The sequence below is a fragment of the Salmo salar genome, chromosome 27 (assembly GCF_965601325.2).
Source record: "Salmo salar chromosome 27, fSalSal1, whole genome shotgun sequence".
Classification (NCBI taxonomy): Eukaryota; Metazoa; Chordata; class Actinopteri; order Salmoniformes; family Salmonidae; genus Salmo; species Salmo salar.
In genome coordinates, this window is record NC_138317.1 from 13,682,861 (window position 1) to 13,705,451 (window position 22,591).

The 22,591-nt window shown below is 45.2% G+C and overlaps 1 protein-coding gene across 1 annotated transcript; it reads right to left on the minus strand.

The window, feature by feature from the left end:
• Positions 1 to 6,072: 6,072 nt before the first annotated feature.
• On the minus strand, positions 6,073 to 22,409 carry LOC106588334 (putative acidic leucine-rich nuclear phosphoprotein 32 family member C). The gene is made up of 7 exons (XM_014177211.3): positions 21,764 to 22,409; positions 15,269 to 15,418; positions 14,997 to 15,119; positions 10,877 to 11,039; positions 10,666 to 10,787; positions 10,507 to 10,549; positions 6,073 to 7,897 (listed from the first exon to the last, which is right to left on the minus strand). The coding sequence occupies exons 1-7, from the start codon at positions 21,815 to 21,817 to the stop codon at positions 7,815 to 7,817; spliced, it is 738 nt and encodes a 245-aa protein (XP_014032686.1). The 5' UTR covers positions 21,818 to 22,409; the 3' UTR covers positions 6,073 to 7,814.
• Positions 22,410 to 22,591: the final 182 nt, after the last annotated feature.

The following is a 22,591-nucleotide window of genomic DNA, read 5'->3' on the forward strand; positions in this document are numbered from 1 at the left end:
GTTAATGCGAGTGTAGCGAAATGCTTGTGCTTCTAGTTCTGACCATGCAGTAATATCTAACAAGTAATCTAACAAATTCACAACAACTACCTTATACACACCAATGTAAAGGGATGAATAAGAATATGTACATATAAATATATGGATGAGCGATGGCGTGCGGCATAGGCAAGATGCAGTAGATGGTGTAGAACACAGTATATACATATGAGATGAGTAACGTAGGAGTGGAGGTGATATGGTTCTTAACAAGTCTCTCAAAGCACTTCATGTAATCGGGCTTGTGTGTAGCTGGTGTAGAGAGTCAGGCGCAGGACAGCAGATATGAGTAATCAACGTACTTACTCAAGTATTCAAAAATACAACACAATATTCCGATCCCACAATAACGGACCGTATACAAGACAAACAATCACTCACAAACAACCATGGGGGAACAGAGGGTTAAATAATGAACAAGTAATTGGGGGATTGAAACCAGGTGTGTAAAACAAAGACAAAACAAATGGATAATGAAAAGTGGATCGGCGATGGCTAGAAAGCCGGTGACGTCGACCGCCGAACGCCGCCCGAACAAGGAGAGGGACCGACTTCGGCGGAAGTTGTGACAGTACCCCCCCCGACACCGACCTCGGGGACGACCCGGAGGACAAGGCGCAGGGCGATCCGGGTGGAGACGATGGAACTCCCGCAGCAACGAAGGGTCCAAGACGTCCTCCACCGGCACCCAGCATCTCTCCTCCGGACCGTACCCCTCCCACTCCACGAGGTACTGAAGGCCCCTCGCCCGACGCCTCGAGTCCAGGATGGCTCGAACAGCATACGCCGGGGCCCCCTCGATGTCCAGAGGGGGCGGAGGAACCTCCCGCACCTCAGACTCCTGGAGTGGACCAGCCACCACCGGCCTGAGGAGAGACACATGGAACGAGGGATTAATACGGTAATCTGGGGGAAGCTGTAACCTGTAGCATACCTCGTTCAGTCTCCTCAGGACTTTGAATGGCCCCACAAACCATGGACCCAGCTTCCGGCAGGGCAGGCGGAGGGGCAGGTTTCAGGTCGAGAGCCAGACCCGGTCCCCCGGTGCGAACACCGGGGCCTCACTGCGGTAGCGGTCGGCGCTCGCCTTCTGCCGCCTCACGGCCCATTGCAGGGGCACATGGGCGGCGTCCCAGGTCTCCTCCGAGCGCTTAAACCATTCGTCCACCACAGGAGCTTCAATCTGGCTCTGATGCCAAGGTGCCAGAACCGGCTGATACCCCAGTACGCACTGGAAGGGAGGGAGGTTAGTGGAGGAGTGGTGGAGTGAGTTTTGGGCCATCTCTGCCCAGGGGATGAACGCCGCCCACTCCCCCAGCCGGTCCTGGCAATATGACCGCAGAAACCTACCCACATCTTGGTTTACTCTCTCCACCTGCCCGTTACTCTCAGGGTGAGGCTGACCGAGACCCCCAGACGTTCCATGTACGCTCTCCAGACTCTGGACATGAATTGGGGACCCCGATCAGAGACTATGTCCTCAGGCACCCCGTAGTGCCGGAAGACGTGAGTGAACAGGGCCTCCACAGTCTGTAGGGCCGTAGGGAGACCGGGCAAAGGGAGGAGACGGCAGGACTTAGAAAACCGATCCACAACAACCAGGATCGTGGTGTTGCCCTGTGAGGGAGGAAGATCGTCAAGAAGTCCACTGACAGGTGCAACCACGGCCGTTGTGGAATGGGTAGGGGTTGTAACTTCTCTCTGGGCAGGTTACCTGGGAGCCTTGCACTGGGCGCACACCGAGCAGGAGGAAACATAAACCCTCACGTCCTTGGCCAATGTGGACAACCAGTACTTCCCACTAAGGCAACGCACCGTACGACCGATGCCAGGATGACCAGAGGAGGGTGACGTGTGGGCCCAATAGATCAGACGGTCGCAGACAGCAGACGGAACGTACAGGTGCCCAGCTGGACACTGAGGGGGAGTGGGCTCTGTGCGTAACGCCCGCTCGATGTTCGCGTCCAGCTCCCACACCACCGGTGCCACCAGGCAAGAGGCCGGAAGTATGGGAGTGTGATCCATGGACCGCTCCTTTGTGTCATACATCCGGGACAGTGTGTCTGCCTTAGCATTCTGGGAACCTGGTCTGAAGGACAGAGTGAAAACAAAATGGGTAAAGAACATGGCCCACCTTGCCTGGCGAGGGTTCAGTCTCCTCACCGCCCGTATGTACTCCAGACTGCGGTGGTCAGTCCAGATGAGAAAAGGGTGTTTAGCCCCCTCAAGCCAATGTCTCCACGCCTTCAGAGCCTTGACAACAGTCAACAGCTCCCGGTCCCCCACATCATAGTTTCGCTCTGCCGGGCTGAGCTTCTTCGAAAAGAAAGCACAGGGGCGGAGCTTTGGTGGCGTGCCCGAGCACTGAGAGAGCACGGCTCCTATCCCAGCCTCGGACGCGTCCACCTCCACTATGAACGCCAAAGAGGGATCCGGATGAGCCAGCACGGGAGCCGAGGTAAACAGAGCCTTCAGGTGACCAAAACCCCTGTCCGCCTCAGCCGACCACTGCAGTCGCACCGGTTCTCCCTTCAGCAGTGAGGTAATGGGAGCCGCTACCTGACCAAAACCCCGGATAAACCTCCGGTAGTAGTTGGCAAACCCTAGAAACCGCTGCACTTCCTTTACCGTGGTGGGAGTCGGCCAATTATGCACGGCTGAAATGCGGTCACTCTCCATCTCCACCCCTGAAGTGGAAATGCGGTACCCTAGGAAGGAGACGGACTGTTGGAAGAACAGACATTTCTCAGCCTTGACGTACAGGTCATGCTCCAACAGTCTACCAAGCACCCTGCGCACCAGGGACACATGCTCTGTGCGTGTAGCGGTGTATATCAGAATGTCATCGATATACACCACTACACCCTACCCGTGCAGGTCCTGGAAAATCTCGTCAACAAAGGCCTGGAAGGCTGATGGAGCATTCATCAACCCGTACGGCATGACGAGGTACTCATAGTGCCCTGAGGTGGTACTAAATGCTGTCTTCCACTTGTCCCCTTCCCGGATACGCACCAGGTTGTAAGCGCTCCTGAGATCCAATTTTGTGAAGAAGCGCGCCCCGTGCATTGACTCGATCGCACTGGCGATGAGAGGCAGCGGGTAGCTGTACCTCACAGTGATCTGATTTATACCCCGAAAGTCAATATCAGTGTGGATGACGGATCACCACCTCAAGCTGAACCTCGGCAAGACGGAGCTGCTCTTCCTCCCGGGGAAGGACTGCCCGTTCCATGATCTCGCCATCACGGTTGACAACTCCCTTGTGTCCTCCTCCCAGAGTGCTAAGAACCTTGGCGTGATCCTGGACAACACCCTGTCGTTCTCCACTAACATCAAGGCAGTGACCCGATCCTGTAGGTTCATGCTCTACAACATTCGCAGAGTACGACCCTGCCTCACACAGGAAGCGGCGCAGGTCCTAATCCAGGCACTTGTCATCTCCCGTCTGGATTACTGCAACTCGCTGTTGGCTGGGCTCCCTGCCTGTGCCATTAAACCCCTACAACTCATCCAGAACGCCGCAGCCCGTCTGGTGTTCAACCTTCCCAAGTTCTCTCACGTCACCCCGCTCCTCCGCTCTCTCCACTGGCTTCCAGTCGAAGCTCGCATCCGCTACAAGACCATGGTGATTGCCTACGGAGCTGTGAAGGGAACGGCACCTCCATACCTTCAAGCTCTGATCAGGCCCTACACCCAAACAAGGGCACTGCGTTCATCCACCTCTGGCCTGCTGGTCCCCCTACCTCTGAGGAAGCACAGTTCCCGCTCAGCCCAGTCAAAACTGTTCGCTGCTCTGGCACCCCAATGGTAGAACAAGCTCCCTCACGACGCCAGGACAGCGGAGTCAATCACCACCTTCCGGAGACACCTGAAACCCCACCTCTTTAAGGAATACCTAGGATAGGATAAAGTAATCCTTCTAACCCCCCCCCCCTTAAATGATTTAGATGCACTATTGTAAAGTGGTTGTTCCACTGGATATCATAAGGTGAATGCACCAATTTGTAAGTCGCTCTGGATAAGAGACCTCCATCCTTCTTCACAAAAAAGAAACTAGAGGATGCAGGTGAAGTGGAGGGCCGACTGTATCCCTGCCCCAGGGATTTGGAGACGTATGTTTCCATAGCCGCCGTCTCCTCCTGTGACAGAGGATACACGTGACTCCTGGGAAGTGCTGCGTCTACCAGGAGATTTATCGCACAATCCCCCCGTCGATGGGGTGGTAATTGAGTCGCCTTCTGCCAAATCGGCATATTCTGAGGGGATGTCCACGGTGGAGACCTGGTCTGGACTTTCCACCGTAGTTGCACCGATGGAAACCCCTACACACCTCCCTGAGCACTTTCGTGAGAGCCCTCTGTTGCCATGAAATAGTGGGGTCATGACAGGCCAACCAGGGTAGGCCCAGCACCACGGGAAATGCAAGAGAATGCAAGGGCCTCCTGTAGTGGGGCTGGTGGAGGCGCTGGACGACCACCTCCTCTCTCCCAACGATCCATCGTCTGCAGCACGCGATCCATGGCAGTGCCCAGATGTTGCAACATGGTCGCGTGCTGCTGGACGCGCTCCTCTACCGCCACAGGGAGGGCGTCTGCTCCTGCTGACTCCATTTGAAAGGTCAGTGATTCTGTAATCGGGCTTGTGTGTAGCTGGTGTAGAGAGTCAGGCGCAGGACAGCAGATATGAGTAATCAACGTATTTACTCAAGTATTCACAAATACAACACAATGTTCCGAGCCCACAATAACGGACCATATACAAGACAAACAATCACTCACAAACAACCATAGGGGAACAGAGGGTTAAATAATGAACAAGTAATTGGGGGATTGAAACCAGGTGTGTAAAACAAAGACAAAACAAATGGAAAATGAGAAGTGAATCGGCGATGGCTAGAAAGCCGGTGACGTCGACCGCCGAACGCCACCCGAACAAAGAGAGGGCCTGACTTCGGCGGAAGTCGTGACACTTCATGATGACAGAAGTGAGTGCAATGGGGCGATAGTAATTTAGTTCAATCCCCTTAGCTTTCTTGGGAGCAGGAACAACGGTGGCCATCTTGAAGCGTGTGGGGACAACAGACTGGAATAGGGATTGGTTGAATATGTCCGTAAACACACCAGCCAGCTGGTCTGCTTATGCTCTGAGGACGTGGCTAGGGATGCCGTCTGGGCCGGCAGCCTTGCGAGGGTTAACACGTTTAAATGTTTTACTCACGTTGGCCACGGAGAAGGAGAGCCCACAAGCTTTGGTAGCGGGCCTTGTCAGTGGCACTGTATTGTCCTCAAAGCGCGCAAAGAAGTTGTTTAATTTGTCTGGGAGCAAGACGTCGATGTCCGCGACGGGGCTGGTTTTCTTTTTGTAATCCGTGATTAACCGTAGACCCTGCCACATACATCTCGTGTCTGAGCTGTTGAATTGCGACTCTACTTTGTCTCTATACTGACGCTTTGCTTGTTTGATTGCCTTGCGGAGGGAATAGCTGCATGGCACTAAGCAACCTAAGACCAGTATAATAAATTGTTTGTGGCATGTTCCAGTGGCTCCACCCCTGCATCTCTGACATAACCCCACCCCCTTCATGTCCGATGTCCTCTAACTACCAAGACCTCCCTCATGAATTATTCATGCCTGTGACGCCCAACAGATGGCACCTGTGTGTGATATTAGACGCTGAGCCAGCGGACTGTTCGTGAGGAACTGTAACTCATAGGCCTTACGGGTCACATTACACTCCCACTCCTCACATCTCACTGAATACCTTTTTATAAACAGAGAAACAGTTTGGATGGTTTTGTGAAACATTTCTCATACATGAATTGGTGACGGCCAAAGACGTTTGGTCAAGCCAATGTACTATACTGAAATTCTCCCTCCTTTGGCCACTTGTTGGTAAATTGTACATCATTTGTACATAAATTGTTGCTACATGTGATATAATGTCCCTACTACTGCCTAGCAGTGAATTACATTTGTGTAATTAGGTAATCATTTTCTGAAGACAAAAAACAATACATTTATTTTAAAGCATTCTCTTTTCTGTTTATATATTGTTTTATTCAAAATCCTTCTTTTAAGATGTTTACACCACACAAAACACAACGTGTCACAACAGCCAAGGATGGAAAATAATCTATATTGAGTGTGTTAGGTCAGAGTTTGGCCCCTTGACCTGTGCTTTATATTAAAACAAAATGACGAAAAATGTAATAAAAAATCCCACAAAAAAAACACATGAAACATCAAACTGTTGGAACTGAAACTATTTACATATTGCCTTACAAATAATAGATTAAAGTTCCTGCTATGTAAAATACCAGTACAATTATAAACTAACTTGCATCAACAGCAAGACAAAGGTAAAAATTTACTTCGGGATGCGGTTCATTCCTACACCGAAGCGGTTTGACCTTAACTTTTTCAATATAAACATTATGGCCGTGCCACTCTATCACCGCGACAACAACATTAATAGTCAGGTTACAGTATTTAAAGCTGTTAACAGATATGGCCTGTTGAACCAGAAGGAAATATATTGGTTTGCATCCGTTAAGGACAGATAAGGTTAAGGCCAAACCGCTAGGTTTGATTTAGAATACAGATTACCAGCCCCAGTCCTGGAAAGCCACAGCTCTATGGCCCTAACAAATGTTGTGGTCGGTTTGCAGGGCTAATGCTGGTATTGAAACTGCTAGACTACTTTTCTGGATCTCCCAACCTCCCACTATTTAAAAAATTCCTAAAACAAGTCATGTACTGTGTGAGGGATCTAACACTGTCTTTGCTATGCTTACGGGAGACAGGAATTTCATTGATGGCTGGAAACTATCTGGTACAAATGAGTTGGGGGGGGGGGAGAGAGAGAAAGAGGAGACTGCTTGTGGCAGACAGTGATGACGGTAGAGGTTCCTAAACTTCCTGGTGCCTTTTTTTCTAGCCTGGTATCCCTGGCTGCCTGAGTAGTGAGGGTGGTTCTGTGTAGTGTTGTCCTGTAGGGGGCATTCTCTTCTCACCGTGGCCCAGAGAGGTAGATGAGACTTGGCTGGGCCATAGAGAATGATAGAGGCCTCTAGTGGCCAAAAGGCCGTATTAGCATGGGCAGCGCCATTGAGGGCTTCCACCATTTTAATGTAGTCAACTGGGTAGGACTTCTAACTTCATTGGCTGACCCCTCCTGGTGACCCTGTTGTGAGTCATGAGGAGGGATCAGCCAATCGTGAAGAAAATTGACTACTTCAAAATGGAGATTGTCTCAATGGCGCTGCCCATGCAGTCACAGATGCTATAATGGCATAGATACAAAGATGAGTCCTCTATCTCTTTGGGCTGGACTGGACTCTGGGCTGCCTGGCCTGTCATGGGTCTTGGAACGTCACTGGAGGTTTGTTGAACACAGATGTCAACGAGGGACAGCGTGGGCCACTTCTGTTGTGCGGATGGCTGGTCATTGTAGCGACAGCCCTTCTTAAATTAGCCCATAACATAAAATCCAGCCCCACCCACCCCCCTACATCCATTTATTTTAGACTGCCTGCATATTGACGAGATTGTTGGAGTGGTAATTTAACTTAGAATGATGAACAAATTATTTGTCGATAAAATCTCCTTTTCGTATAGTATCTCATATATATATATTTATATATAAAAGAAACAGCCTCTACAGTGATATCTATGGTATACAAAGAGAAACAATCTGCAAGTTCACACTTTTTTGTGGTTATTGTTCTACAGCTTGGATCTGGATCCAGAGGTTCGCAGGGGGAAAGACAAGCCTAGTCGTCGTCATCATCATCCTCCTCCCCTTCGTCCTCAGCATCCCTCTTCCTCTTCTCCCCTTTGACTCCTGCCTTCTCCTCTGCACAGGGCACAAGCCAATCAAAAAGTCAGAATTTGTCTGATTTAAAAAAAAGGTGGCGACAATCACTTCTAATCAGGACCAAGTAAAAACAACAACAGCAATCAAACCCAATTGGCATTTCCCTTCATTCTGAATTCGGCATCCTTATGAAATTGTATCCACAGGCAATGTGGGAGTTGATACAAGACCCACCGTATGTTCCGCCCACCGACAAGTCTCAAAAACACCAGAGTGGGAAAACAAAACACAGTACCACTCGTATACATCTTTTCAGTCACGTAACAAAGGCCACTTTGTAGACTGAATTACCATTAGCGAAACAAAGTAGAGGCTAAGGAGTCCATTTTGGTTTAATGTTAATGCGGTTCTCTTACATCAAAGTCTACTTTCAAAGGATCCCCAAGACCTCAGATCTACTGCTTACGTATAATATAGTAGTGAAGTATTTCCCCTGGCATGTTATATAGGAAAGGGTTGATTTATACTCCTTGCACACACATGCAAGTGCGCTGCTTACTGATGTCATCTCACAGTAGGCACAGCTTCCCACTCAGAGTCCTGAAGGAGTAGTTCACGTACAGTGCATTCGGAAAGTTTTCAGACCTCTTGACTTTTTCCACTTTGTTGCGTTACAGCCTTATTCTAAAATGGATTAAATAGATACAAATGCTCATGAATCTACAAATAATACCCCATAATGACAAAGTGAAAACAGATTTTTAGACATTTTTGCAAATTGAAAAAGATAACTAAAGTAAAATATGACATTTACATAAGTATTCATACCCTTTGCTATGAGACTCGAAATTGAGCTCAGCTCATCCTGTTTGATTCCATTGATCATCCTTGAGATGTTTCTACAACTTGGTTGGAGTCCACCTGTGGTAAATTCAATTGATTGGACATGATTTGGAAAGGCACACACCTGTCAATATAAGGTCCTACAGTCAACTTGACAGTGCATGTCAGAGCAAAAATCCAGAATTGTCCATAGAGCACAGAGACAGGACTGTGCAGAGGCACATATCTGGGGAAGGCTACCAAAACATTTCTGCAGCATTGAAGGTCCCCAAGAACACAGTGGCGTCCATCATTCTTAAATGGAAGCTTGGAACCAACAAGACTCTTCCTAGAGCTGGCCACCCGGCCAAACTGAGCAATCGGGGGAGAAAGGCTTTGGTCAGGGAGGTGACCAAGATCCCGATGGTCACTCTGACAGAGCTCTAGAGTTCTTCTGTGGAGATGGGAGAACCTTCCAGAAGGACAACCATCTCTGCAGCACTCCACCAATCAGCCCTTTATGGTAGAGTGGCCAGACCGAAGCCACTCCTCAGTAAAAAGGCACATGAAAGCCCATTTGGAGTTTGCCAAAAGGCACCTAAAGACTGTCAGACCATGAGAAACAAGATTCTCTGGTCTGATGAAACCAAGATTAAACTCTTTGGCCTGAATGCCAAGCATTAGGTCTGGAGGAAACCTGGCACCATCCCTACGGTGAAGCATGGCGGTGGCAGCATCAGCTGTGGGGATGTTTTTCAGCGGCAGGGACTGGGAGACTAGTCAGGATCGAGGGAAAGATGAACGGGGCAAAGTACAGAGAGATCCTTGATGAAAACCAGCTCAAGAGCGCTCAGGACCTCAGACTGAGGTGAAGGTTCCCCTTCCAACAGCACAACGACCCTAAGCACACAACCAAGACAACGCAGGAGTGGCTTTGGGACAAGTCTCTGAATATCCTTGAGTGGCCCAGCCAGAGCCTGGACTTGAACCCCATCGAACATCTCTCGAGAGACCTGAAAATAGCTGTGCAGCGACACTCTCCATCCATCCTGACAAAGCTTGAGAGGATCTGCAGAGAAAAATGGGAGAAACTCCCCAAATACAGGTGTGCCCAAGAAGACTTGAGGCTGTAATCGCTGCCAAAGGTGCTTCAACAAAGTACTGAATAAAGGGTCTGAATACTGTCATATTTCAGTATTTTAGAAAAAAAATGAACTTGCAAAAATTACTTAAAACCTGTTTTTGCTTTGTCATTATGGGGTATTATGTGTAGATTGATGAGGGGAAAAAAACAATGTAATCTATTTTAAAATAAGGCTGCAACGTAACAAAATGTGGAAAAAGTCAAGAGGTCTGAATACTTTCCGAATGCACTGTATACACATGGGGACTTTAGCTGCATTCACAAGGTAACAACTAAATGGCCTGAACCATCTCTGGATTACATGTACACAACCTACGATACCTGTAAAGCCCAAAGGATTTATCTGCCTACTGTGTAGGGAGGACTCTAACCTTATTTTAAGTGTCGAAGGTCGACCTAGCTTGGCTCCAAAACACACAGATAAGTGACAAATGAATAGTCACACAGGGCTGAGGAACGGATCAATAGAAGTCAAACCCTTCTGAGTCAAAGAGCCAATGCCCCTTTTCAGAGTCATTGCCACAAATTGAGTAACAGCCAGCATGGAACCGATGTCAATAGAGATGTTGATGGTTGATTCCATCAGGAGATCTGTGACAGACAAACATATCTGCCACTTCCAGGCTAGAGTACTTGGGTTTGATTACTAGTGACAGGTCAACACAACAATTCTGGTCCTCACCTTCTTCCTCCTCCTCTGCGTAGTCATCATCATCTTCTTCGTCCTGTGTGGGGGTGGGGGGGGGTTAAGATTCTTTAAATTAAGCGCCGACTCGAGTCGTCGGAAGTAAAACATTATGACGTTTTGGATAAAACATGACAGACATTTCACTTGTCTCACCTGGATCCTTTCCTTCATCAGGTAGGAGAGCCCAACCTCTCCTCCTTCCGAGCCCTCCTCATCCTCATCTTCATCATCATAGTCCCCTGTGGGTCCGGCTCCGTCCTCCCCCTCATCATCATCTATGAATGAAGAAGTATTTTGTTGAAGAAAGTTAGGCTGAAATACCACCAGCCCCACCATATGGTTGTGTTGTGGTAGCCATGCTCACCATCGTCGTCTGCCTCTGAGTCAGGGGCCTCGTTGTCCTCCTGGTCGAAGCCGTCCAGGTAGGTGACCTGAGGCAGCAGCTCAAAGATGCTCTCACGGTACTCCTCCAGTGTGGTGATCTCACAGTTAAACAGGTCCAGGCTCTTCAGGTTCTTCAGATTTTGCTGTGGTTTTAGAAAGCAGAGGTTAGAGCTTACCAGACAATCCTGATTAACAAGTTCTCTCCATGCACAAGGCTGGCAAGCATAGCCACATATCTCCTTGTGAATGGGATGATTAGTTTACAAATATATATATATAATTTTTTTCAAAGCACTTATTTCAGAAAATGCAATTCTTCAAATGTCGCCATGGGGCAGAGAGAATATTTTTGCAGTTTTAAAGAATTTCCTGCAATTCTACACATTTTGCCATGACTTATGCCATGTTAATGATATGAGTGAGAGTGACTAACAAAATCAATAGAGGCCGCCTGGATGTCAGAGGCACTAGTAATGGGTGGGTTGACTCATAACCCGCAGTTCACGCCTTCATATCCCCGGGGCGGACGGGTTTAGGGTCATTAAATATTGTGTGGATGAAGGGCGGGTGGATGGCGGACGGGCTGAATCAAGAGAAAACAATACTTGAAATTCATAATTGTATCATTTATTTTACCAGGTGACTGAAAACACATTCTCATGTACAGCAATGACCTGGAGAATAGTTACAGGGGAGACGAGGGGGGATGAATAAGCCAATTGGAAACTGGGGATGATTAGGTGGTGATGGTAGTATGAGGGCCAGATTGGGAATTTAGCCAGGACACCAGGGTTAACACCCCTACTCTTATGATAAATGCAATGGGATCTTTAGTGACCATCATTCTTGTGCAATTTACACCGAGTATACAAAAGATTAAGAACACCTGCTCTTTCCATGACAGACTGACCAGGTGAAAGCTATGATCCCTTATTGATGTCACTTGTTAATTCCACTTCAAAATCAGTGTAGAGACAGGTTAAAGAAGGATTTTTAAGCCTTAAGACGTGGATTGTGTATGTGTGCCATTCAGAGGGTGAATGGGCATGGCAAAAGATTGAAGTGCCTCTGAACGGGGTATGGTAGTAGGTGCCAGGCGCACCGGTTTGTGTCCAGAACTGCAGCGCTGCTGGGTCTTTCACGCTCAACAGTTTCCCGTGTGTATCAAGAATGGTCCACCACCCAAAGGACATCCAGCCAACTTGACACAACTGTGGGAAGCATTGGAGTCAACATGGGCCAGCATCCCTGTGGAACGGTTTTCGACACCTTGTAGAGTACATGCCCCAATGAATTGAGGCTGTTCTCAGGGCGGGGGGAGGATTTGGTGAAGTGGTAAAAGAGGATGATAGCAGTGTTATGCGTGATGATTGTGAGGCGCTATACAAATTCTATAGTCAAAAGGCAGGGACTTCAAATAGGCTTATGACACGTCAAGGGAACTGTAGCCTACAGTTCAGACGGGTTAAATGGAAACTGAAATCTGGACAATGACTATAGGTCTATAACCTCTCACATAGCATTAATATTAACTCCTGCAGAATTAAGAATTTCTTGCAGTAAAATTATACACAAAATGTAGGCAACATTTTTACTCGGGAACAGGAGTGGAGAAATATGATTTCTTTCTCTCAGCATCTTGAGAGGATGCAAATGCTCAGATACCATCTTTGGGGTGCCATCTTTATCAGCATCATAGAAGCTGCTATTATTTCAACCACATAGAATGTGCTTCCAAGCCGAACTGAAATCTTATCAGAAACATGTTGGGTCATTTTCACAGCTTTCTATTTCCTTACAACAGGTCAAACTAATGTCGTTTGGACTTTTCACAGAAAATCTTTCCATTTCTGTTTTTACATTGCATTTTCTCCCCGGTCCCTAAATGGTTTTGCTCCGTGAAAGGTGATGACAGAAAACTTTACCGATGTCAACTAGATTGAAGCATTCGCTCTATGATTCATGACATTATTCTGGTGACAAAAGGTTTATTTTGTCTTCTAGAGCAAAATATAATGACAGAAGAGAAGCTGCATGTAAGGTGCATTTGGAAAGTACTCAGACCCCTTCACATTTTCCACATTTTCTTACATTACAGCCTTATTCTAAAATGTATTACATTCTTTTTCTCTCATTAATCTACACACAATACCCCATAATGACAAAGCAAAAACAGGTTTTTAGAAATGTTCGCAAATTTAAAAATGAAAAAACAGAAATACATTATTTAGATAAGTATTCAGAACATTTGCTATGAGACTCGAAATTGAGCTCAGCTGCATCCTGTTTCAATTGACTATCCTTGAGATGTTTCTACAATTTGATTGAAGTCCACCTGTGGTAAATTCAATTGCTTGGACATGATTTGAAAAGGCACACATCTGTCTATATAAAGGTCCCACAGTTGACAGTGCATGTCAGAGCAAAAACCAAGTCATGAGGTTGAAGGAATTGTCCATAGAGCTCCGAGACAGGATTGTGTCGAGGGTACAGATTTGGGGAAGGCTACCAAAACATTTCTGCAGCATTTAAGGTCCCCAAGAACACAGTGGCCTCCATCATTCTTAAATGTAAGAAGTTTGGAACCACCAAGACTCTTCCTAGAGCTGGCCATTCGGCCAAACTGAGCAATAGGGGGAGAAGAGCCTTGGTCAGGGAGGTGACCAAGATCCCGATGGTCCCTCTGACAGAGCTCCAGAGTTCCTATGTGGAGATGGGAGAAACTTCCAGAAGGACAACCATCTCTGCAGCACTCCAACAATCAGGCCTTTATGGTAGAGTGGCCTGACGGAAGCCACTCCTCAGTAAAAGGCACATGACAGCCCGCTTGGAGTTTGCCAAAAGGCACATAAACGACTCTCGGACCATGAGAAACAAGATTCTCTGGTCTGATGAAACCAAGATTGAACTGTTTGGCCTGAATGCCAAGTGTTACATCTGGAGGAAACCTGGCAACATCTCTGCTGTGAACCATGGTGATGGCAGCATCATGCTGTGGGGATGTTTTTCAGTGGCTTGTCAGGATCGAGGGAAAGATGAGCGGAGCAAAGTACAGAGAGATACTTGATGAAAACTTGCTCCAGAGCACGCCAACAGGACAACAACCCTAAGCACACAGCCAAGACAACGCAGGAGTGGCTTGGACAAGTCTCTGAATATCCTTGAGTGGCCCAGCCAGAGCCCGGACTTGAACCCGATCGGACATCCCTGGAGAGATCTGAAAAGAACCGTGAAAAGATGCTCCCCATTCAACCTGACAGAGGTTGAGAGGATCCGCAGAGAAGTATGGGAGAAACTCCCCAAATACAGGTGTGCCAAGCTTGTTAGCATCTTACCAAAGAAGACTTAAGGCTGTAATCGCTGCCAAAGGTGCTTCAACAAAGTACTGAGTAAAGGGTACAAATACTTATGTATATGTGATTTCAGTTTTTTATTTTGAATAAATTAGCAAAAAAAAATCTAAAAACCTGTTTTTGCTTTGTCATTATGGGGTTGTGTGTGTTGATTGATGAAGGGAAAAAATGATTTCATCCATCTTATAATTAGGCTATAATGTAACAAAATGTAGAAAAAGTCAAGGGGTCTGAATGCACTGTATCTAACTATAGAAAAGTTGACTAATAAATAGCCTACCAAAATGTCAGAAATTATAAATAGAAACATATCTAAATCAGGCAACAACAACAAAAACTTCACCCACTGTTAAAAAATTGTTCCGCCGTCTTTGACTGTAGCCTACAGTGCATTTTCTATATTAGTGGGTTAGTGCAAGCCATATATTTTCACTTTATTACATATAGTCGGGCGGTTGCGGATGGGTTATTAGCAATTGCGGGTGAACAAACAGCTGACCCGCGCACCACTACTGTGCAGGTGCCGTGCATGCCCGGTTGATATTCGGCCATAATTACTACTAGTTTAGATAGCTGGCTAGAATATCTTACCAATCTAAAAATGGTTAGCTGACATGGCTAATTGTGTGAATGATAAAAATTGCCGATCCACAACAACATTTCTAAATTGCACCTTGTGTATTCTACCTCAACAGTAAGTTGAGACCCTGACTGAATTCCAAAAGTAGCCTTAACGACTCAACTAACCAGGGCCTCAACGTTGTTCAGCCCCTTGATCTTGTTGCCACTCAGGTTTAGATACGTCAGGTTGGGGCACTTCTCTGAAAGTGTCTCCAAATGACCTGAGATGTTGTTGTCACTCAGCTCCAACTGTGAGGAAAGAACACACAATTTCCTGATGAATCGTTTGAAAAATGTAATCCTGCATATCAAAATAAAGCCAGAGTTTCTTATAATTTTGCAAACTTATTTTAATTGAGATAATCGATTGCTCAAAAGGATCCAGCTTCCCTATTCACCTTGCGCAGTTTGGGCAGTGAGGGTAGTTTGGCCAGGGAGGTGAGTCCAACGTTGACCATGCTGAGGAATTCCAGCTCCTTGAAATCATCCGTCAGGCCCTCTACTTCACCATCACTGGTGCGGCAATTATCCACCACCAGTTCTTCCACCTGTAGGAACAGTAATCAAGATCAATTGGACACTTGACAATGAGGTGGCGCATCAAGAGATTTCATCCTGCACATGTTAATGAATGAAACCAAATTAAATGCATAGCTAGTTTGTTGCATTTTTTTCTCATTTCTTTGGGTTAATTCACCATGTCATTTTGTAATCTTATTACATGTTGATTGGAAAAGCTGACCCTTGACCTAAAGTCCGCTGTTTCCTGTGAGAGCACACGCCTTTTCAAGTATTGTCTGCTTGAATGCTTTGCGGTGTTGACACAAGACGGAGGACCTGTGTCTGAAAAACGCCACGGCTGGAGTAGCCAACTAGCTACAAGGCTTCAAAAGAGGTAATAATATAAATTGTGCATAAACCCTGGGTGACTGACAGTTGGTGCTGTATTGAAGCCAACACAGCCATCTTGGCACTCCTCCATTGTAGAAAAGAATTTGGAAGCTATAGATATGCATTTATTAATGTCTAAATTCATTTTTTATACATATATTCTATTAGACACCTTAATGCATACTTTTTAATTATATTATGTGAGCTAAACATAAAAGATGATGAAAAGATATACACTTGAGTTACAGTTGATATAAGGAAAGTCAACTGAAATAAATTCATTATGCTCTAGGAATACAGATTTGCATCTGTTGATCACAGATACCTTAAAAAAAAAGATAAGGGCGTTGATCAGAAAACCAGTCAGTATCTGGTGTGACCACCATTTGCCTCATGCATTGAGACACATATGCTTCGCATAGAGTTGATCAGGCTGTTGATTGTGTTGATTCCTGAAGTCAGCATGACAATTGCACATAACCTCAAACCTTGAGACATCTGTGGCATTGTGTTGCGTGACAAAACAACACATTTTAAAGTGGCCTTTTATTGTCCCCAGCACAAGGTGCACCTGTGTAATGATCATACTGTTTAATCAGCTTCTTGATATGCCACACCTGTCTGTTGGATGGATTATCTAGGCAGAGGGGAAATGCTAGCTAACAAAGAGAAATAAGCTTGTTGTACATTCATTCCTATTGAGGACTGTTCCTACTGGGGAGTGCCAATATGGCCGACCGGTGACTTCAAAGCCTCGCAATGGCCAATACATAACATCAACAATTAAGGGTTTATATACATAATTGGTGCTAACCCATAGCAAGCCCTAGTTATCGTCTAGCAGCTCAACATTTGTTAATGACAGGTTAGCTAAGCTACAGTTAGAAAACGCACTAGCTCGCTAACAAAGTGTCTAGCTAGCTGGGAGCAACAACAAAAAAGTAATCCTAATTTCCTAGTTTTTACCCATTGGGTAAACATGTTTGCTTATCATGACAGGTGGGAATATTTAGCTATTTAGTTAAGTTATTTGGACAGAAAACAGGAGGCAGTGAGTCTAGAAGCCAACTACTAGCCAAGATGTCAGCTAGATAGTAGTCATGCTAGCTAGTTAGCTAAAAACAATTGTGACAATGATTGTCGTGGTTGACACATTGTTAAGAAATTGAACGATGGTTTTTAATATCTGTACAAGCTACTATTTATATCAGCATGTGTGGGATATTTTGGTTTTTACTGCGTTCAATCTTCTCGGTGTGATGGTTGGGATAACGGGACAATTCAGAGTACAATGCATTTCTCATCTCTGGATTGAGGTACGTTTCCCGAGCCATATCTCGTGCGGTGTCTTAATCTACACAGAAAACCTTTCCAACCTTAGTGCAGCTGTAAGCCAGCGGGTTGGATCTGCTGGCTATAATTATCCCAGACCAACCCTGGGGTTTTTACCCATGCTACTGTATAATGCGTTAGATATTTCGTTTTTACTGCTGATACTGTATCAGGTAGCAAAACCGCAGGTGGCCTAGCGGTTAGAGCGTTGGGATAGTAACCGAACAGTTGCTGGTTTGAATCCACAAGCCAACTAGGTGAAAAATATGCCGATGTGCCCATGAGCAAGGTCCTTAACCCTAATTGCTCCTGTAAGTCGCTCTGGATAGGACAGTCTGCTAAATTACCCCCAAAACTTTTTTTTTAAATTAATTGTCAGGGAGACTCAGAGTCCCGGGATGTAATTGCGTGAATGCTGTAGGCTGTAACATCTGCTTAAACATGTGTATACGACCAGTAAAATTTGGTGGAGAGAATTTTGCAGGTTTAAAGCTTAAGCACTACTATTCTGCCCTGCCGACCTCACGCCCCACTCGTGTAATATAGCCTACTCTAACTGGGATTTCTGGTTTTACAGTGTTGCAGCATCTTGGATGCAAATAACATCCAATTCATCATAGTTATATTTATAAGTAGTAGTATTCAAATCAAATTTTATGTCACATGCGCCGAACATAACAGGTGCAGACCTTACAGTGAAATGCTTACTTACAAGCCCTTAACCAACAATGCAGTTAAGAAAAATACCTAATAAAAAGTAGCAAATAATGAAGTAACAAATAATTGAAGAGCAGCAGTAAAATAACAATAGCGAGGCTATATACAGGGGGTACCGGTACAGAGTCAATGTGGGGGGGCACCGGTTAGTCAAGGTAATATGTACATGTAGGTAGAGTTATTAAAGTGATTATGCATTGATAATAACAGTCTAGCAGCAGCGTAAAAGGTGGGGAGCAATGCAAATAGTCTGGGGTAGCCATTTGATTAGATGTTCTGGAGTCTTATGGCTTGGGGGAAGAAGCTGTTAAGAAGTCTTTTTGACCTAGACTTGGCACTCCGGTACCACTTGCCATGCAGAGAGAACGGTCTATGATTAAGGTGGCTGGAGTCTTTGACAATTTTTAGGGCCTTGTATAGAGATCCTGGATGGCAGGAAGCTTGGCTCCGGTGATGTACTGGGCCATACGCACTACCCTCTGTAGTGCCTTGCGGTCGGAGGCCGAGCAGTTGCCATACCAGGCAGTGATGCAACCCGTCAGGACGCTCTCGATGGTGCAGCTGTAAAACCTTCTGAGGATCTGAGGACCCATGCCAAATCTTTTCAGTCTCCTGAGGGGGGAATAGGTTTTGTTGTGTCCTCTTCACGACTGTCTTGGTGTGCTTGGACCATGTTAGTTTGTACTGGAAGACAGGTGTTGGTGAAAAACGTTTTGAATGTTGTTATTAGTGCTGGAATGATACCTGTATCGTGATACTCATTATTATCGTGGCAAGGAAACAAAACATGAAGTGGATTTCACTTCTTTCGAAAAACATCCTTAATGTTGGAAACAAACATCATGTTGTCATTTAGTCACATGTATTTATTTATTTTCAAAGTTATAGCACAACACAGAGCATGTTTTTAAAGGAGCAAAAGAGTAAGTCTGTTTCGTGTTTTCATTTTTGTCATACTGGTATCATCACAGCCCTAGTTGATATCCCAAATGCTGGCCAAATGAAATGTGGCTTTGGTCAGAGAAGGGGAAGAGAGAGGCCCAACTCGGTGGAAAATCTCTCCCTCCAGCAGGTGGCGTTTTTTTTTTGATTGTTTCGCCCACCAAGCATGGAGTTTGGTGGACAACGACTCCCATTGTTAGGGCGGAGAAACCTCTCTCGTCGATATATCTATCATCTTTGCTATGGTGTGTTCCGCTTGCGACTGGCGACCTCAGTTTTTAGTGAGTGGGAAACAATTGTGGCAAAAATCTAAATAACACCCTTCTCATTGACTTCAGTACCAAATACAAAAATAATACAATACAGTGACTAATAACTGATTATTGATAATAACATGTTACAAATACAAATCATCTTGGCTTTTGATTCAGTTTGTAGCTTGACAGCCTTCAGGGCCGAGGTTCACACGTTTACGGCCCTCAATCTTTTTAATATATATATTTTTATTTAACCTTTATTTAACTAGGCAAGTCAGTTAAGAACAAATTCTTATTTACAATGATGGCTTACATTTCCAGCAGTATCATTATGATGTATATTCTTATTCAAAATAAGTAATGATACAAACAACCTCCAAAGCCTTTCTTATATTCCTTAAAAGTTTTAAACGTGGTAGACAGGGTCTCAAATGTATTGTTTGTTTCAGCACCCTCTTACCGGTACAAAGCTCTGCTGCAACAGGGCCTTGAGATTATGTGTAATCAGTATGTAGTTTCAGTTGTGGTAGTCAGTCATTTTTTTCTATACTTGGCAGCACAGGGGCCTTGGAGAGTGATGGTTATGAGGAATGGCTAAGTAAGTTGACGTGTTACATTGGCATCAAGGAAATTGACTCCAGTTGACTTTCACTTGTATAGCCTACATGTGATATGTGAGTTGTATTCAAGAAACCTTGAATAATTCCAAGCATGATGCTACCCTTTTTTCTCTATAGGCACTCCTCGGGGTGGTTATTCGGGTGTTGCACAAAATAGCACTGTACTTGTACCAAACAGGGTTGTGGTCAATTCACAACCCTGGAATTCCAATTCCCTTCAATGCTTTTCAATTAGGAAAATTTGCAATTGGAATTTGGTTTACTTTCTGACTTGACTGGAATTTAAATGAATTGACCCTAACCCTGGTACCAAGTTATATATGGCAAAGTGTTTTAACAATGTTATTTATCATCAACAAAATGTGTATACAATGTGTATATAAATCGTACCACTAAAGATTTAAATAACACGCTCCTCAAAACCAGAGACGGCATTGTCACTGTTTTAGCCTGGTTTTATCTTCACGTAATACCTCGATGGTGAACGAACAGTTCTCTGCGCGTCATCTCGACATTGTCGTCGAGAGAGAAACATCAGTTGAGATGTAGCCTGCATCCTATACAGAGGCACCTGCACAATGGACTTCACTGCCGAATGCACAGCAGAGTTCTGTAACTATAGAAATTGTAAGAGAAATACATTTGCCGAATGAAGGCTAGAGTCAGTGGCATGAATGAATGGGTTTTGTCCATCCTCAGACAAGCGTCGTCTCTGAGGGTTGGGGGGGGGGGGGGGGGGGTGGTTTACTGTTGCCTAATCTATTAAATAGGGGCGGAGGTCTGAGCCCCGCACGCCATCTGCCATATTACTTAAATTCGTAAAACGCAGAGCAGGACCACAAACTCTGCTACACTTGAATGTGTGTATATATACACACACACAGACACACCTTTTACAAAGACTTCGTCGTTAATCATACAGAGGAAAAGCCTGTTGTTACATAATCACTATAACATGGAGGCGAAAGACAACTTGCTTTTTTACAGTAGGCTATTTAAATGGCCGGCTGGGTGAGTCGTATAGGCTATAGGACATTCGTTTGGAAGTTGACTTTCTACATTTGGATTTAGGCCTACTATATAATACGCACAATATATCCATTTGCGTGTGTCTAAATTGAGTTAAACCGTTTATAGCCGTCAAAATAGGCTCGTGTATAGATGCAACAAAATGACTTCCACTCCCCGCACGTCAGGAATAGGGCTCGAAAGCCCTGCACTGTACAAAAAAAACAAAAAAAAACAGCTACACTGTCGCCACCGTAGTCAGTGCCTGCGCGTCTCGCTCCGAGAACGGTCAACTCGCGTGCGTGCTGGTTTTAAATTGCGTTTACATTCTTGCAGGCGTTGTTCATATAACATCGAATGATTGATGTTTCGGTCCCGTGGACTTAAAAAAAAAATTACTATGGTAAAAGAAATGGGTATTAGCTAAACCCATTCGATTCGTAAAATGTCCGCTCAGAGAAACCAACCAGCTCGTTGTGCCATTTGGTTAACCCGGTAAAACCGGTCGAAAGGCTCGTTACGCATGGAAAGCTTACGTTTTTACATTCGACTTAAATAGTTATTAGCATCGGCATCCATATGGAATAACACCTGGGAACTTTCAAGACAAACCAATTAATCGCGTCTCAAAAGTTATTTCACATTTCCACGGTAGTCGTGAATTCTCTGTATTTGGATTAGCCTGCTATACTACAGGAGTCAACACGACGTCAGCAGAGCCTTATTACGATGTTATTGGCTTTTCACAATTGAATTACTCTCACAACAATAGCATAATGTTCTTCATAATTATGCCCGCTCTGCCACCTTGAACGTTCAATGGATTAATCGCGGGCGCAAGACAAGGAGGATGATTGCAAAGACAGTGTTGCAGATCTATAAAATGTTATTAGAATCACAAAGCGATCAAAATTGCTTTGTGATACTTGCAGTTCGTTTTTGTACAGCAACCAACATATATTGTGATAGGACGAATAATCAGAATCCCCCAAAACTAAAAAAAAACTTGTAATCGGACTCGCATCCTCTCTTGTTGTCCATGTGCACAGCGGAGCCTCGCAAGAAGTCCGCTCTTCTCTGGGTTATCGGTTCGCATAGTTATCACCTCGTTTTTAATATAACTTACCTCCGCTGGTGTCCTATTCCTCAATTCTAAACTGATCCTCTTCTTCATCTCCATTATTAATCAAATATAAAACACTATGTTAACGTTTAAAAAAAATGGCAATCAAATTTTCTGAAACTCCAGTGCTTGGACCCACAGCTCAGCTTTCTTGGATGGCCACAGTTCTCTTACTGATCCTCCATGATACTTCGCACCCAGCCCCCTCTATCAAATCCCGCCCTGTGGAGTTCTTGATAGGCCAGTCCTGTCTTCCCTAATTTTAATCGGATGATCGACACACCAATCAAACAGATCATGCAGAGCAACATAAGCCGCCGGAGGTGATTGGTTGGGATTGCGCGCGCAGTAGATTTAGATGGGTCAATGCGAACGTCAATATCTTCTTTTAAACCGTCGGGGTCGTCACTAGTTAGCACAGCCACAAAGTCATAATTATGGATAAACCACGCCCATTTCTAAAATGTATCGTCTTAAACCGAACCTTAACCCTAACTTTAACCACACTGCTTACTGTATGCCTAACATTAAATTATTAAGACTAAATGCCTCATTTCTGTAGCCAATTTTGACTTTGTGACTGTGTCATCTAGCGGAAACCAAGATTAGAGTGGCTGCCGATCCTACTTTTCTCTGACCTTTTTTCCTCCGGACAAAAAAAATCCTGACGCTTCTGCACATGTGCGGTTCACGTTTTGCGCATGTGTTTAAATTCTACTTTACGTACAGGCTGTGTTCGAGAGGATCAAAACCGTAATGTATCATGGGTACATTGTGACCGATTGATCTACAAATAATAATGAGTACTAGTTATTTATGATACAAGGTTCT